A 15,915-nucleotide genomic window follows, 5' to 3' on the forward strand; every position below is an offset into this window, starting at 1 on the left:
ACATGATAACTAAAGAAAGTATGTATTTTAAAATAATTTTTTAATATTTTACTAACTAGAATATTAAAATAGTAGGTTTTTTAATTATGTTAAAATGAAAATAAGTATAATTTTACATTTTGTAATATTTTTTTATTTCTGATTCATTAAGCAGTACCTTAGCATTTTTCAATTTTTGAAGTTACAATTGAATGAATGCAAGAATATACTGTCTTTTCTATTTACGTGACAAGTGAATAAAATAAATAGTACAGTATGTTTTAATTTAATAAATGAAGAAACAGGAAGCAATTATTTACCTTTTTTTTTTTTTTTTTTGGGTCGGGGGTTTAAAGTTTGATTTATGGTGTGACAGCAAAGCGTTATTTTTAAAATTTCTTCCATTGGGCGGTCGAGCGGCCCATCGTTTGTTTTCGTTAGGATTGAGAATATTGTGGGCTGCTTAGATAAATAAGCTGTAATATGAATAATACTAATAAAAAACGATAAACAAGCTGTAAGTTGAAGAATAAAATACAAAGATAAACAAGCAGTAAAATAAAGAATAACAAAAAAAATCTTCGTAATGATTTTTTTTAATAATAACAGTATAATATTTTTAAGTTATTTTATTATGATTTTTATCATAGTTACACAATTTATTTTGACTTGACAAACTGGTATACAAATTCTTGCATTCGGCTGCCAGTAAAGATAGATTATTCGATAAGGGACTCTGACCTCTTTAAAGTCTAATTCACCTTAACTTATTTAAATAATATATTTAATTAAATAAGTTAAATTTAAACTTAAAAAAATTATTAAATTTATTAAAATGATTTATTTAAAATTTATAAAATTTATAGTAATATATAAAATAATTTTATATAAAAATATAATAATATATTATATTAAATAAAATAAAATAATTTAAAATAAATAAAATTTTAAATTAAAAATTTTAATTTTTTTTATTTGAGTTAAGAAATATTCTTATTATATATTCTACGAGAAAGTTTTATTTGTTAAAATCTCTTGTATTATTGTTACTTAATCTATATTATACACAATATTAATTTGCTATTTCAATTATATTTATTGTTAGTTCATTTGATCCATTGTCTTATTACATACTTAGTTATATTATATATAACTCTGTTTTTATTTTTAAATTAACAAAATATTTACTCTAATTAAAAATAATAAAATAAACTATTGAAAAGACTAATAAATTAAAGCAGATATTTATAAAATTTAAACTTAGACTTAATAAAAAATTTATAAAAAATAATAGATAATGCTTAAATTTTAAAATTTTTAAGCGAAACCTATTTAATCCAAAACTAGTTCAGTCAAAACTATTTTCATCCCCATCAGTGCCACGCGTTACTATTTTTGAGGTGCGTATATCTTTCCTTGCTGTTATAATACTCATATCCATCGTCTTTTAAAGTAGATAAGTTGAGTCCAATTATTTTTTACACAACCTGGCCCGTACAAGGTGATATTGAAGTTGAACTGAATGCGTTGACCTAGAAAAAAAAAACCAATTTATTTTGATCTCTGAAAAGTTCATAAATTTTTATTTAGACTCTCAATTTTAATTTTTTCTATATAATTTTTTCATAGAAGATTCTTATTATTTAATACTCCTTCCAATTATCTTTCATTTATTTTTAATTTATCATTTAATTCTTTTAAATATAACATTTTTTTTTTCATTTACTCTTTCATTTTAAAGAAACCAATAAAAAAATGCATGATATCTGAAGAATTAAATAAAAATTTTGTTACATTTAAAGAGACCAAAAGAAAAACAAAAATTACACCTAATGAAGAAATTAATATAAGACTAAAAAAAATACTTATAAAAACCCATTTCAAATATCAACGTGAAACCAGATGGAAAAGTTATTATTTTTTTTAGGATAATAAGAACTTAATTAATCTACTTATAATAAATCGAAAATTTGATCATCAAGTGATTAATCTTGAGGGTACTTGCCGTCAACTTCTAAGTCTAAAAAACATGAAAAAGTTATAAAAACTATTTATAATTTTCATAATTAAACATTTAATAACATCAATTTAGGTCTAAATGAAAAGGTTATATAATAAAGTTAGCGAGCATAATAAGCTCCCCACACACAAAATTTAACATCACGACCTTCTCATTTCTTCAGCAGAAATTGTAAGACTAACTGTTGAGCTAACCAAATTAGTTATGAACAAGGCCTTGACGAAGGCCAAATTAGTTACAGAAATCTACTACATCGAGCATCTTAGGCAGCAGCACACATCACAACTTGTGATGCAAATAACAAGAAAATGGATATACTCAAAACACAGTAATGCATCAAACAATTCCACTAAAACGGAACGAGTTAGATATCATACACTTACTGCACCCAAAAACTTCGCATCCAACGATTGACATAAGCTTTGGCAAGTTTTAGAGGAAATGAAAAACGTTTGCATGGAACGGCAAGGATCATCATGTGGTCAAGCAATTCTCCCAGGTTCCATATTTAGAGCTGAAACTCCCACCGCCGCTCTGCTGCGCATGCTCAGAAATAACTGTACGAGCACAAACATCCCAAGTCCTCGCTATCTCCCCAAGAGACATAGGTTGTGATAGACTTCGCAAGCATATGCTAAACCTTGACTTTGCTTTCACCGAAAGATCTTCATTCTCCTTGCTGAAAGAAACATCCAATACCACTTCTTTTTATTAGAAACACAAGAATTCTCGACAAATCTATGAAAAATTACGTAGAAAAGGAAAGGCGAGACTCGCATTCTATTAAGCATATATTGTTAATAGAGACCAATAATTGTCAGTCTCGTTAGCCCATCAGAGTTAGATGTGTCTTTCAGGCAAAACTTTTCATATTTTTCCAGGTTAGATTTGAAGTCAAATCTGCTATTTAAAGAGATAAGTAGTTTTCAGCAGTAGAGGATGAATTTGAGGCATAAATAAAAGATATGTTTGCTAAAACCACACATATTCACTTTGATACATAATAAAAAAACAAGACTAACAGGTAAAATAGCCTTGGGCTTAGCACTAAAGGTTTTGTAAGGTAGTTTAGGATGGGTAGCATCTATTGAGGAAAATATGGTAAAATCTTGTTAAGGTAGTTTAGCACATGAGAAGTAGACTAACACTAACAGAAACCCCAATAAGATACCCCAACAATGAACAGCCAAAGGTAAGGAAGACCATGATAAACTTCAGGTAAAACCATCAAAAAGGACTTCAGATCTATATGATTTGTGAAGACTTGGCCTGTGAAAACAAAATGATGTAGATTGACCTGCATAACTGACTCTCTCCAGTGAAAAAAGACTTCTGTTATAGTTATTGTATTATATGAGGTAGGTTATTTTGATCTTTACATATGTTTTCTAAGTCTTATAATTTTAATCAATACAATCATAAGAAATAATAAGAAGCACCCTTCAGCGTTACCTTATGTTATCAGTCTGATACAATAAAGCAAGCCAATGTTTCATGAACAAAAAAAAGTCAAAAGAAGTCATAATCATCAAAAAAATGTTTTACAAGATGTGAACATTATATTTCTCCTCGTTGATAAAAGCAATCAAAGAACATATCAGTCATGATAATTCATTGTTTGGTGAGAATACAGATATTTTATTTAAAATGAAAATAACACACTTAAGTGATGCCAAAACGCTCATTCTCTCACCTGGATTCAACAGGGAACTTGTCGAGGAGTATGGGAGAACAATTAGGATAATTTGTAGGAACAAGCAAGCGTAGGGGCTGAATCGGTGACTGCATGGTAGTAAAAGACATATGAGGACAATATTCTAAAACAAAAAGGATCAACAAAAGCTTAATATGCATATAGTTTTAAGCGTTCTGAAGCCCACCATCTGTGCTGAAGCATATTGGGATTTTAAGCTCGGACTGAGGGCCACAGCACTGAAAGAACATTTGACAATGGTCCCTTCTGTCCCTTCAGCAGCAGCAGCAGCTGCCGTTGGATCCACTTCTTCATCACTTATGTCTACTACTGTGTCAATAAGTCGTTGATTGACCTCCCTAATTTCCTCCAAAAGGGAATGATTAGCCTGCCATACAAGTCATATAGATTCCTTATCAGTAATCAAAGGCTGTGTAGAGCAAATTCATAAATTATAAAGTGATTTCCATACCAATTAATAATCAAAATAATTGCAGACAGACAACAAGTCAACAACATGAGTCAGCCTAACCACTAATATATTCTTATTGTTGCATGTTACAAACTATTACGACAGTAATTGTTTCTTGAGGACAAAACTTCGGTGCATTTTGTTAGCTGCAAATAACTTATGCTTCCATAAAATACGTAAAATAAGAGAGAACAGTTCAAATATCTCACCATATGTTTATTCCTCTCCCCTTGTGATAGAACACCAATGAGAAACATAAAAATATATTACTAAATACAGAAATCACATACAAAGCAACAATACACATGTCGCATGAGAAATAAAAATCTCCTAAAGAGAGTATTCTCTATCCACAAACTGCAAACAATAACCCATTTCCCATAACTACACACCCTACTATCAGAAATAACCAACTAGAAAACTGCCATCAATTATTTTCTATGAATAACTTTCATCAAGGCAGTTTATAATTCTAATACAGAACAACTAATGTAGGATAAGTTATTTTCTATCACATACTCTAATACATTACTTCTCCTAATTTCTACCCGTAACTGCCAACATGACAGTTAATGTTACATTTATATGTTGTTGAGATTAATGTAAATAGTGTAATACTGTAAATAGGATAACTATGCTAGATAACTGTAAATCATGTATTTATTATGACTTATTAATATACATAGATGAGTCCTCTGTGTATTCAAAACACACAGATTCATCCTATGCCTTCTTAATCATAATTATCATTTCCCATCACCCTGTCCCATCTGGAACATTGTTGTTCATTGGGCTAATTTTCATGAAATCTACAGTGCATTTTGATATACAGCCTCTAAATGATATATTTCACCATCTATACGAGAACATGAAGTTGCACCTTTCTACAGGCTTCTATATTGAAATAGCAGCAGTGTTTTGAGTCTGAAATAATTGTAGTCTGAAAGGGTGAAAAAAAAATGTACACAATGCATTGGTGCATATACGATCCATGATGGTGCTCATTAAATAAATTGCAACAGCAAGCCCAAAAAATAAGACATTCACAGTAAAAGGTATGAATTATACAATAAAACGTAACAATAAAAAAGCTGGTAATTTATTACCTCAATCCTCGGCCTCTTGATTCTAGATGTTGCAGTTGAATCCAAATCAGAAGCCTCAGAAGCAGTTAATTGCTTGATACTGTCATTCATGCTACCAGCAGAAGACACAACATTCAAGGGAGTAGCATTTGTGTAGCGTTTCATCCTCCTAGTTCCATTGGCACCATCTTGGGTGATGAAATTTCTAGCCTGAAGACGACAATTAGTCATGGCAACCAAATCTTCACCAACAGCTGCTCTGGATCCATTACCTGGAGCAGAACCTGCTATCCTATCGTTCATGCTGACAACTGAACCAATATCACTGACAGCAGAATTTAATGCTTTTGAAGACATTGATTTCACCTGGAATCATGATTAGACATAAAATTTCAATCTACAACTCTAAAATTAAAACAGTCAAATAACTACAGAAACTTGTATCAAATTTATTGGTTGAATTCATAAAAGCCTAAAGGTCAAAACCAATGATCAGGCCAGCTTGAGATTAATTAGACTAACCACTTTAATTAGGCGCTCAATAGGCTGCTCAGTAACAGTTGACTTTCCAGAAGTGGGAGCTAGAACATTACCATGAGCACCATCTGAACCAGTGAACTCTGCAAGTAAAGGAGAGGCTGATATTCCAGGAGTTCCAATGGCAAGGGATTGAGCAGGTGCTGCTGCACCAGCTGTTTGCTGATATCCAATAGTTGCAGCATTTGAGAGAGATGAAACACCAGAAATGGGCTTTTCCGACTCTCCTGGCATAGGAGATGGAGCCAAGGGAGGAGAAGGAGTTGGGACTACAAAAGGTGAGTTAGCAGGTTGCAGAGGGGTAGCAACTTTTGTTAGAGATGGAAGGTGGTTTTGTTGGTCAACCTGGGGAGATGAATGTTGTGGAATCTGAGGAGAAGTAGCTTGAAGGAGTTGGGGTGAAGAAACAGGGAAAGGACTCCCTTGTTTCAACTGTTGATGGGGATAAGATGACCGTTGACTGGAAGTAAGATGCTGCTGAAAGACCCCTGGCTTAACACCAATTCCTTGCCTCATCTTTATGTCATTTGCATCATTCATTTGGTGAAGTTGAGGCATTTGATGTGTCTGCAATTGTGTAGGCAGCTGCTGCTTTGGTGGCTGGTGCAGCTGCTGTGGCTGTTGCTGCTGTTGCTGCGGTAAGAGCTGCTTCCTCTGCATCATTTGCCGCTGATATTGTTGTTTTAGTTGTTGACTTTGTAACATCTGTTGTTCCTGCTGTTGTTTAAGTTGCTGGTGTTGAAGCATACTAGAACCAGGCTGCAGGGGATTAAGATTTGGTTGGATCACATTTACCCCAGCTTGTGAAGATAACGAGTTAACGTTTGTTTGTTGAGGGGCACTGACAGGGTTTTGTTGAAGGGAGCTCACCGGAACCTGTTGCAGGTTCACAGCATTTCCTTGTCCTGAATCTAAACTGGAACTTGGTTGCATTGAATTCATCATACCCTGCTGTCCCGTAGATACAGCAGACAGAGAATTATGCTGCATGCTTGTCATATTATTCTGCTGCATTGTTGCTACAGAGGCTTGCATATTTGTTGTTTGCAACTGAGAGTTCATTTGGTTATCATGAGACTGCACTTGAGTAACTTGGGGTTGTGACTGTGACATGGAGTGCATATGAGGCGGGGGAAGCTGTCCCGGTTGCAGTGAAGACATGGTTTTCCTAGGTCTATTTGTATTTATGAAATTTATGATCTGCTTCTCATAAGAACCCAGTTTCTCCTTGAAATTAGCTGTGATGTTGCTCTTGGAAACCTGAAGGAATGTTATAATACGCTCCAGCATCATTTTAAATACCTTCAGTTTTTCAAGCTGATCTGACTTTGGTTGTTGGGGAAGAGACTCGTGCTGATAAAGAAAAGACACCAGGTAAACCACAGAAACAATAAGTTATGAAGATAGTGTGCACACACTGCAATATCCAGAGTTTACCATAATAATGGAAAAGACTTCTTCATCCATATAGAAACTATTAAAAGGCTGCTTAACAACATACCTGTTGAAGTTTAGAAGCAATTTTATGGTACATCTCATTCAGCTCTGGCAAGTAACTTTCTTTCATGGATTTAATCTGTCAGTTAAAATCAACAGAATCAAATAATAAATGCATTAGAAAACTTGAAATCTCTTGTGCAAGAAGATCAGTACCACTGTTGCATTTAGAAAGGATAAGACATTTTTCTCCTTTTGTATGATATATCATAAATTGCAAGTTTCACTTTCTTGCTTTAAATTGCAAAGAAGTTAACCATTCATGCATGCACCTACGAGTCTTTCTTGATTCCAACAACTAATAGAAGATATAAATATAGTGGATGAGTAGTCTAACAAGAAAAGACAAAATAAGAAATCATAGTATATATGAGAATATTGGAGTAACACAAATAATGGAAAAGATGACTAAAAACTTTCTAAGATAGTTTAGTCAATTACAGAGAAAATCTTTGGAGACATAAGTGAGAAAAGTGGATTACATGATTTTTAAACTGATAAAAAAGGATAGAGAGATACTAAAAAGAATCTTAGAAGAAGTTATTATAAGAGCCTCTAATCAGATTTATGAATTTTTTTATTTTTGACTAAGTTTATGACTTCGTGTGATCCATGTAGCAAAAATTACCGAGTGGGATAAGGCTTGATTGTTATTGTTGTATTAAGTGAAGGTTGCGTCTCATCCACATAAACATTGAACAGTAAGGATTTTAGAAAAGTTTCCATCATTTTTCCTCCTCCCAGACCAGCAAAGAGTTTCATGTTCTTACAGAAAATTCCTCAAAAGAAAACCATCAATCTTTCATTATTTTATTTTTAGGATTCATTGACAAATTTCTCTCATTCAACCCAATTTATTAAAGGAAAAAAGATGATAAGAAAATAGCATATAACCTTTTGATACACTTCTTCTTGCCAATCACCCCCACTTGGCTGTCCAGTCTGTGCAGTTGAATCCAGAGAAGCTACAAAATATATTTCAGACACACATGAGCATACAAGGCAAAAAAATACATATATTTGTAATTTTTCTTTTAAAGACAAAGAGAGCGAGCTACAAAAGATATTTCAGACACGAGCATACACAGCCAAAAAAATACAGATATTTGTAGTTTTTCTTTTTGAACAGAGAGAGAGAACAGATGACGCAATTGCAAACTAACTTATAGAACAGTTTACTATCAATTACAAAAGATACATTGATGAGATATTATGATATCCTATGTTTTCACAATTCACACCGATACTTTCACAAATTGGGGCTTATCCTACAGAACACTGATTTATAGGCTGAAAAGTAAACCCCTTATGATAAATAGCAGGGGCATCACAACGGAATTTCAGACTGCCCGTGAACATTCAGATGAAGCAAAAATTTTATGAAGGAAGATGATTATCACACTTTACAGAAACAGGAAGCACAAAAACACAGGTTTTGTATTCAAATACCGCAAAGCACAAAAGTATGCCAAATTCTTGTCTTCTTTTCTTTTTTTTTTTTCATTTTTCCATTCCTTCAAAAATTGTTTGACAAGAACTGATGACAGCAAAAGAGAGTTCCCCAAGGCTTCCAAAACTTTGCTCCTAATCATATGATTCATTGTGCCCCAGAACATGGAATAATTGAGATTATGCAATCTCAGCAGTCCTGGGTTTTGTATCACTTTGGCTGATAAAACCAAGCCCAAACCCACAAACGACCCAGAACTATCACATATTGCAAAACCCTCTTATCTGCTACGTCAAACTGAAATCGTGAGTTTATCAACTGAAACTTGAGACTTTCATTGCAACAGTCATTCTACCTTGCCTATGTTTTGGCCTGCCCATGTGATATGGTTCTGACGGGGTAGTCCTCTTCTGTACTTGCCCTAAACCTATAGAGTGTGGTGTCATGAATTGGTCTATTATTTTATATTTTACCATCCAGTCCTTGCTCTGCTTTTGTAATATTTCATTTAATGTTTGTGATCTGTAACTGATAAGAACTTTGGGAGAACTACACCATAAAAGCTAGCCATTGTATTTGAGAAAGCTCATTGTCTTATAAACCCTACATTAGAATCTCACTTACAACATGAAATTTAAGTCGCATACCTTGCAATGGATTCCTAACATCCCACAACACTTCACAGCCCCAACACCCATGTGGGCTAACTATGAACTAGCTCCTTTGACTAGTCTCAGAAAAACATCACAATACTGATGTCACCATCCGCACTGCTCATTTGCAACTGGAAGATATGGTGGAAAGCTTTAATTCAGTTGATAAGAACCACCAAAGTTAGTCGTCGTAGTTGAAGAACTTAAGGCCATATAAACTCCACATTAGAATCTCATACTTCTAATGTGGAACCTAAATCTCATTCCTTACAATTGGATCCTAACAGTAACTTTTAACTAATGACCTTTGTTCTGTTAGAGGGCTTGGACCTTCTTTTTTTGGGCAGACAGGACTTGGGCATACTTATAGACTTACATCTATCATGTGATTTGAACAAGAGTTCATTCCAATGTTAGTAATGATTTCAAAGTTATTCAGCCTGTTTATGTAATACCTACGAGGTGGATCTTTCATTCCTTGAGACAATCACACGATTGTTTCTACCCCTATATGACATTTGGGTAGCCAGTAGGATCAACAAGTTTGGCCACCTCAGAGCCATCAACTGAAAAAAATAAATGACACAAGAAGAATGCATAGTTAGAGTTTTACATACTTGATGAAGTTTCTGGAAGGGGTCTTTGTGATTGATATAACTGCTTTTGTTGATCAAGAACACTTGGTTGTTGAAGTAAGGGACCTGACTGCTGAAGTCTTTGCTGCATATCTCGTTGCAAGGGATTAGGCTGCTGTTGCAAACCCAATTGTTGTTGCAATTGTGCAGGCTGAGATTGAATCTGAGGCATCATTTGCTGCTGTGGAGCCTGTGGCTGTGACTGCTGTGCTTGAGGTGGTAACAAATTTGATGCATTCTGCTGTGATTGTTGTTGAATTGAGACCTTTGATTGTTGTAGCACATGTGCAGAGTGCTGGCTTGTTTGCATGCCAGAGTTGCCAGATTGAGGTCCAAGGACCTGCTGTGGCTGTAACCCAGGGACATTATTGCCCAACTGCTGGTGTATATTTGATAGGTTGCTTTGCTGATTTATTAACTGTTGCTGTTGCAGGCTTGAAAGATTATTCTGCTGTGCAAGTAACCTCTGTGGTTGCTGCAGATCACCAACATTAGTCTGTGGCCCAAGCATCTGCGTATGTGGCATGTTTGTCGCATTTGCCTGTGACCCCATAAGCTGTTGCTGCTGCTGCTGCTGTGGAGGTAATATTGACTGTTGAGTCATTTGTGTTTGTTGCTGATGAATGATAGAAGTCTGTTGTTGCTGTTGCCTGATAACTTGGGGGTGTTGCTGAAGCATGGATTGTGTTGATTGCTGAACATTATTAGATTGCTGATTGTGCTGAATGCTAGGTAGAGAAGATGTTTGCATCATGGAAGGCTGCTGCATAACAGATGATGTTTGGATGACAGGCTGCTGAGAAGATTGCAGCTGATTTGATTGTAGAAGATTCTGTTGTTGCTGCTGTTGCTGTTGTTGTTGTTGCTGCTGCTGCTGCTGCTGTTGCTGCTGCTGCTGCTGAAGCTTCTGCCTCAAAAGCTGATGTTGAATTTGTTGTTGGTACAGATACTGCTGTGGATTTTGTGATTGCTGCTGTTGCTGCTGGGGAACAACCTGCTGCCTTCCTTGCATTTGTCTCTGGGAACTAGCAAACATATTTTGCATGTTGGAATTCTGGCCAATAGTGCTACCCATTGTATTCTGTCCAGGTATATTCTGCATGTTTGGATTCTGGCCAACATTTTGTATAGGAGTCTGGGCTAGACTTGATACAGGTGGCAAGTTAGGTTGAGATGCAATATTATTTTGAATGTTCTGAGATAGAAGCTGTTGGCGTGACTGAGGTTGATTGGGCAAAGAAATAGCATGTTGCTGCCCGGGATTGTGAACTTGAGGCATAACAAGTCCTATTAATTAAATAAATAATGATTGACCAAGTCCGAGGAGCACCGCCAAAAAAATTACAATATAACATCAGAATCCAAATTAATTGTTAACAATACAAGAACGACGTCAATGTAAAAATTCAAAAGAAAGAAAGATTGAAGATAAAGCGCAAGCATCATATGTAAGACCAGCAGAGGAAAAACTTAGGTTAATGATATTTCAAATCAATTGGACACAATACATCCCAACAACTTAAGCTGAGAGACATGAAACAACTCAGATAGTCAGATCCCATCAGAATGAGAATACTATCACTATGTCAATGCTCTTAAATGCTAACCTGGATCAGGAGGTTTATTGCTAGGACCACCTTGATTTGGAGGTATGTTGTTGGCCATGGTGCCCTGGGATTTTGTCTCCATTGTAAGCATCTTCAAAGATATTTTCCGTAGATAATCAGACTGAAATTAGGAAATACAACATTAAATCATCAATCTCCCAAATTGTAAGTTTTCATATATGTAATCTAAAATTGATAATTCTGAGGCTCCTAATTAGGGATGTACCTGGCTTGTTGCTGCAGTAAAAATCTTCTCTTCAAACCTTTGAGCAATCTTCCTAAGTTCATGCAACCCCTCTTGACCAGAAAGTGGAAGATGTCTTTTTAAAGTGTCCATTCTACAAAAAGAAAAACAGTAGTGTAATAATTCAATAATAAAAGCAGTTCAGATTTTGTGGTCACTAGACAATCCTCAAGTGATAGAATAGTGTTAACATGTAAGAAGAACCCATTGAAATCATCAAGACATATTAAAAGAGACAACGGATGTCAGAAATGGATTTCAGACTGCAGAGATAGTCTTGGTAACTTCTTAGATAGTCAACTTTCTTGATATAAAACATATGCAAAAGAAATCCTACTAATACTATTATGGTTTCCACTCAACATCCATTCTGCCACAAATCCCATGAAGAGAAGATAAGTAAAAAATCACACAGGCGAAATACACAATCCTAAATCAGTATGCAGAAAGCACGGATTTGTCTTCAAAATTCAGTAACCTCCAACCAAACACACGAAATGCTTGCAAAGATAGCTTGAAAAAAATAAACATTTCTCCTACCCCTTTGAGACCTCTAAAAGGAATAGGCAAATGCGCCATATTCTAATTACATACCCACAATGACAAAAGCTGATGCCAACATCTTGTGCAATACAACACCAAATGATTAAAAAATTAAAACTGTATATGGTGCTGACTTGTTTTTTATCACCCATCTAATAAGTGGGTGCAATGCTGACATGCAAAAGCTCATGCGTACACTTTCAATATAAACTGAAAAAAATCAAGGTTCAGTGCGGATTCAAATAGAAATTTGTTTGGAGAAAAAATGAACAGATCCAATTACTGTTTTCCACCTATGACCTATCAAATAGAAATTTGAGCACAAGTTTCTTAATTTATATGCATCAGACAAACACACAGTATTGTGCTGTGTATTTGTTTATGTTCTTCCACATACATTTATTTTTCTTCTCTTAGAGGAAAAAAAAAAAAAAAAAAGCCTGAAACCTCGTGCAACTTTTGCCAATCTGTGGAATCAATGATTTGAATTTTATTGTTCTTCTGATGTGCAACTATAATAAAAACTTATCAATGACATCAGTGACACAATATTAAAACTGAAGCTTACATTTTGTTGACAATTCGTTGGCGTGAATCAGGCTGGAGTTGACCTCTCCAATCACCATTATCCATATTAGGTTCAGTTCCTTGATTAGGTCTCCAATTATTGGTGTCCATCAGATTTAAATTTACTGAAACACCAAAAGTAGAACACTCATGTCAAATCAAAGTTTGAAAGAAATGTATAAAGGATGAATAAATGTACAAATTATGAAATATCAAGAAGATGATAAATAGAGTAACAACAAGGGGAAGGAGAAACCAGCGTTTTAGTCAAAATGGAGTGATGGACAAAGGAGTGAGAAGGATAAAACATTCTATGCTTAGAAAGGCTTGTGGTTTATTACGAGCTTCACAGAAAATCTTTAATTCACAAAAAGAAGTCCACCATAAAAGAAGAAAAATAAATTATACGAAGTCTTCCTAGAAACTTCAGCAGATTTCACAGACGGAAATCAAATCAATAAGAACTGCTTCAATTAAAAACTTATGACATAAATTGTGAAACCAACATGCTCTAAAATTAATCGAGTATTTTGAAAAGAAACAACTAGAGAAGATTCCATAAATTGTAGTCAGAGCAATAGCTAACAAATCAAATATTCCTTAAATCAACACACGAGGATTTCTATGACTTAGAGTTAGACGCAAATAAAATAATAATTCTGTAACGAAGAACAAAATGGCAGCGCAAACTAAGCTATTATCTAGTAATTAATTTCTATGGCGAAGAACGAATTTCCAATACATATAAAGTATTCCGTCATTTGTCTTCCAATTTGAGTTAATCCACCTCTTAATCCATTATTCTCGAAATTTGGTTTCAATTAACGGTTTTCCTTTCCAATTTTCCTCAAAGATCTCGAGTCTTATTACATCCCGATGATTCGAAACACGCCTCTTTCAATTAAAACATTACCAATCACGGTGAATCCAAGTCTAAGCTATTCCTGAAACGAGGAATTTTATTCATGCAATAAATAAACGTAAAGCGATGAGAGAGAGTAATAAAAACCTAACGATGGCAGACGGCGAAGGCAACTATTACGATGGTGGCGTGAGTAGTAGTTCCGGTTGCGTGTCTGACTCGCGGTGCTTCGAGGTGAAATGAAATAACGCTTCCTTCTCAACAACAACGACTTATATAAAGCCTTAAATTATGTGAAAATATTAAATATCAAAGAAATTGATAAAGTGGAATTCTTACACTGCGCCTTGGCCCTTAAATTTTAACCCAACCAAGATGCCAACTATCCATTGTTACCGATTTTTCTTGTTTCATATCATATCGGCTTTAATTCGGATCCGCTCCTAGATACAGGGGTGGGTAAATTTATTATTAAAATTTTTTAATATATATAAATATTTAAAAATTAAAATTTTACTTAAATAATATCAAACTATTTTTAATTAGATCAATTTTTTTCTATTTTACTTTCAAGTCCACTGCTATTCAGATACGTATTTTAAAGGTTAAACTAATTCAAATTAAGTAGGATTTTTTATTTATTTTTTAAATAAAATAACTAGTTGTTATGGGCTGTTTGAGCCTCATTTGTGAAAAAAAAAAAACTAGTTATTCTTATGTTTTGTCCCTATTATTATGAATAGAAATATTATTTATATTTTTTATTATAATAATAATTATAATAAAATTCTTTATTATTTAAAATGTTTCATAATTTCTTACCATTTTTCTTAATGAATAATAAACTAAAAAATTGTTTCACTTTATTATAAAATATATAAATGGTGATTAAAACAATCATATTTTAAGCACAAATATTTTTCTTGCATGTGATTAATATCAAAGTACAACTTAATAATCAAAATTTTAAAAAATAAATATACCTTTGTCTAACAAATAATTTTATCTTTCAAATATTATAATATCAAATAAGAATATTAAACATTACAGAAAAAAAAAAACTTCTATGTTTTTAAATTGTTAATTTAATACTTTATTTTTAAAAAGGTTAAAGTATTAAGCTATGTATTTTTTATGTATGTTATGCTTATTTATTGTTGTAATGGATAAGGCACCACTCGGCCATTATGGCAAAAAAAAAATCTAAATACCTATTGGCACAAGGACAAATACCCGATTAGGTTAAAATAAATTAGAAATATTAGAACAAATTAAGGTAAATAATTATTAATTATGTACTTAAACAAAAAGTTTAAGACATATTTGACTCATGAAACTCATTAGCACAAAATATTGCCTATAAAAGAAAAGTAAGAAGTATAGTTAAAATGTTAACTTTCAATTATTTAACAATATCTACTGTCTATACCGATACCTAATTTTATCATTAGAGTATGTTTTGTAGGTACATCCCTCAACGTCATCATATAGAAGGGAGTTAGAGATACTTGCAGAGACATCATCGTACAAAATGAAAGAAAAGCTTCTGGAAGACTAGTGTATTCTCCACAAGAACAATTGTAATTTATAATATGAATGTACTGATATTTAAATAAAAATTAATTAATTAAAATATAATTGTGCAAATTTTTTAATGTGTACAAATACTTAATAATTATGTTTTCAAATTTTATTTAATAATATTATTTTATAAGGTGTATTAAACGATAGCATTCTTATCTTAATACTATTTGTTTAATTATTTTACTTTTTTTATTTTAAAAGTGATATAATTATTTAGTCATAATAATTTGTAAAGATTTTAAAGTTATAGCTAGGCATGTTATATGTAATATTATTCAACATTGTTTAATTTTTTTAATTAACATTATTCCATTTGATTGTTAATTTGGCCTATGTTAAAATTTCAATCAATTTATGCAAATATGTGCGTTAGGAGATTAAGAATATAAATCCAGTAATCCAAACATAAATCCGCTATCTCAAATAAGATGTCCAAATAAGAACATCTATACATCTAGATTGATAAACTATTCGTACCAATAGGATT

At 33.2% G+C, this 15,915-nt stretch overlaps 1 protein-coding gene across 3 annotated transcripts; it reads right to left on the reverse strand.

Moving 5' to 3' along the window:
• Positions 1-1,982: 1,982 nt before the first annotated feature.
• On the reverse strand, positions 1,983-14,100 carry LOC113853561 (mediator of RNA polymerase II transcription subunit 15a). Of its 3 annotated transcripts, none has more exons than XR_003502643.1 (13): positions 13,992-14,100; positions 12,984-13,107; positions 11,855-11,966; positions 11,629-11,749; positions 10,004-11,308; positions 8,178-8,248; positions 7,288-7,362; positions 5,772-7,139; positions 5,271-5,615; positions 3,880-4,080; positions 3,693-3,781; positions 2,383-2,678; positions 1,983-1,999 (listed from the first exon to the last, which is right to left on the reverse strand). XR_003502643.1 is itself a non-coding variant. In XM_027483989.1 (13 exons), the coding sequence occupies exons 2-13, from the start codon at positions 13,091-13,093 to the stop codon at positions 2,474-2,476; spliced, it is 3,963 nt and encodes a 1,320-aa protein (XP_027339790.1). In that variant the 5' UTR covers positions 13,094-13,107; positions 13,992-14,100; the 3' UTR covers positions 2,020-2,473. The 3 variants fall into 3 exon arrangements, 2 of the variants coding, with proteins under 2 accessions (XP_027339790.1, XP_027339789.1); XM_027483989.1 differs by lacking the exon at positions 1,983-1,999 and having other exon boundaries at positions 2,020-2,678; positions 10,004-10,856; positions 10,896-11,308; XM_027483988.1 differs by lacking the exon at positions 1,983-1,999 and having other exon boundaries at positions 2,020-2,678.
• Between the last annotated feature and the right edge of the window lie 1,815 nt (positions 14,101-15,915).

The sequence above is a fragment of the Abrus precatorius genome, unplaced genomic scaffold (assembly GCF_003935025.1).
Source record: "Abrus precatorius isolate BTA unplaced genomic scaffold, Abrus_2018 Scaffold11, whole genome shotgun sequence".
NCBI classification, from domain to species: Eukaryota; Viridiplantae; Streptophyta; class Magnoliopsida; order Fabales; family Fabaceae; genus Abrus; species Abrus precatorius.

Coding starts and splice junctions, on each gene's coding strand:
- LOC113853561 (XM_027483988.1), bottom strand. CDS start 13,093: ATGGACACCAATAATTGGAGACCTAATCAAGGAACTGAACCTAATATG. Junction 8,249..10,003: donor CCTTCCAGAAACTTCATCAA/GTATGTAAAACT, acceptor TATATTTTGTAG/CTTCTCTGGATTCAACTGCA. Junction 7,363..8,177: donor AAGAAGAAGTGTATCAAAAG/GTTATATGCTAT, acceptor TTTAACTGACAG/ATTAAATCCATGAAAGAAAG.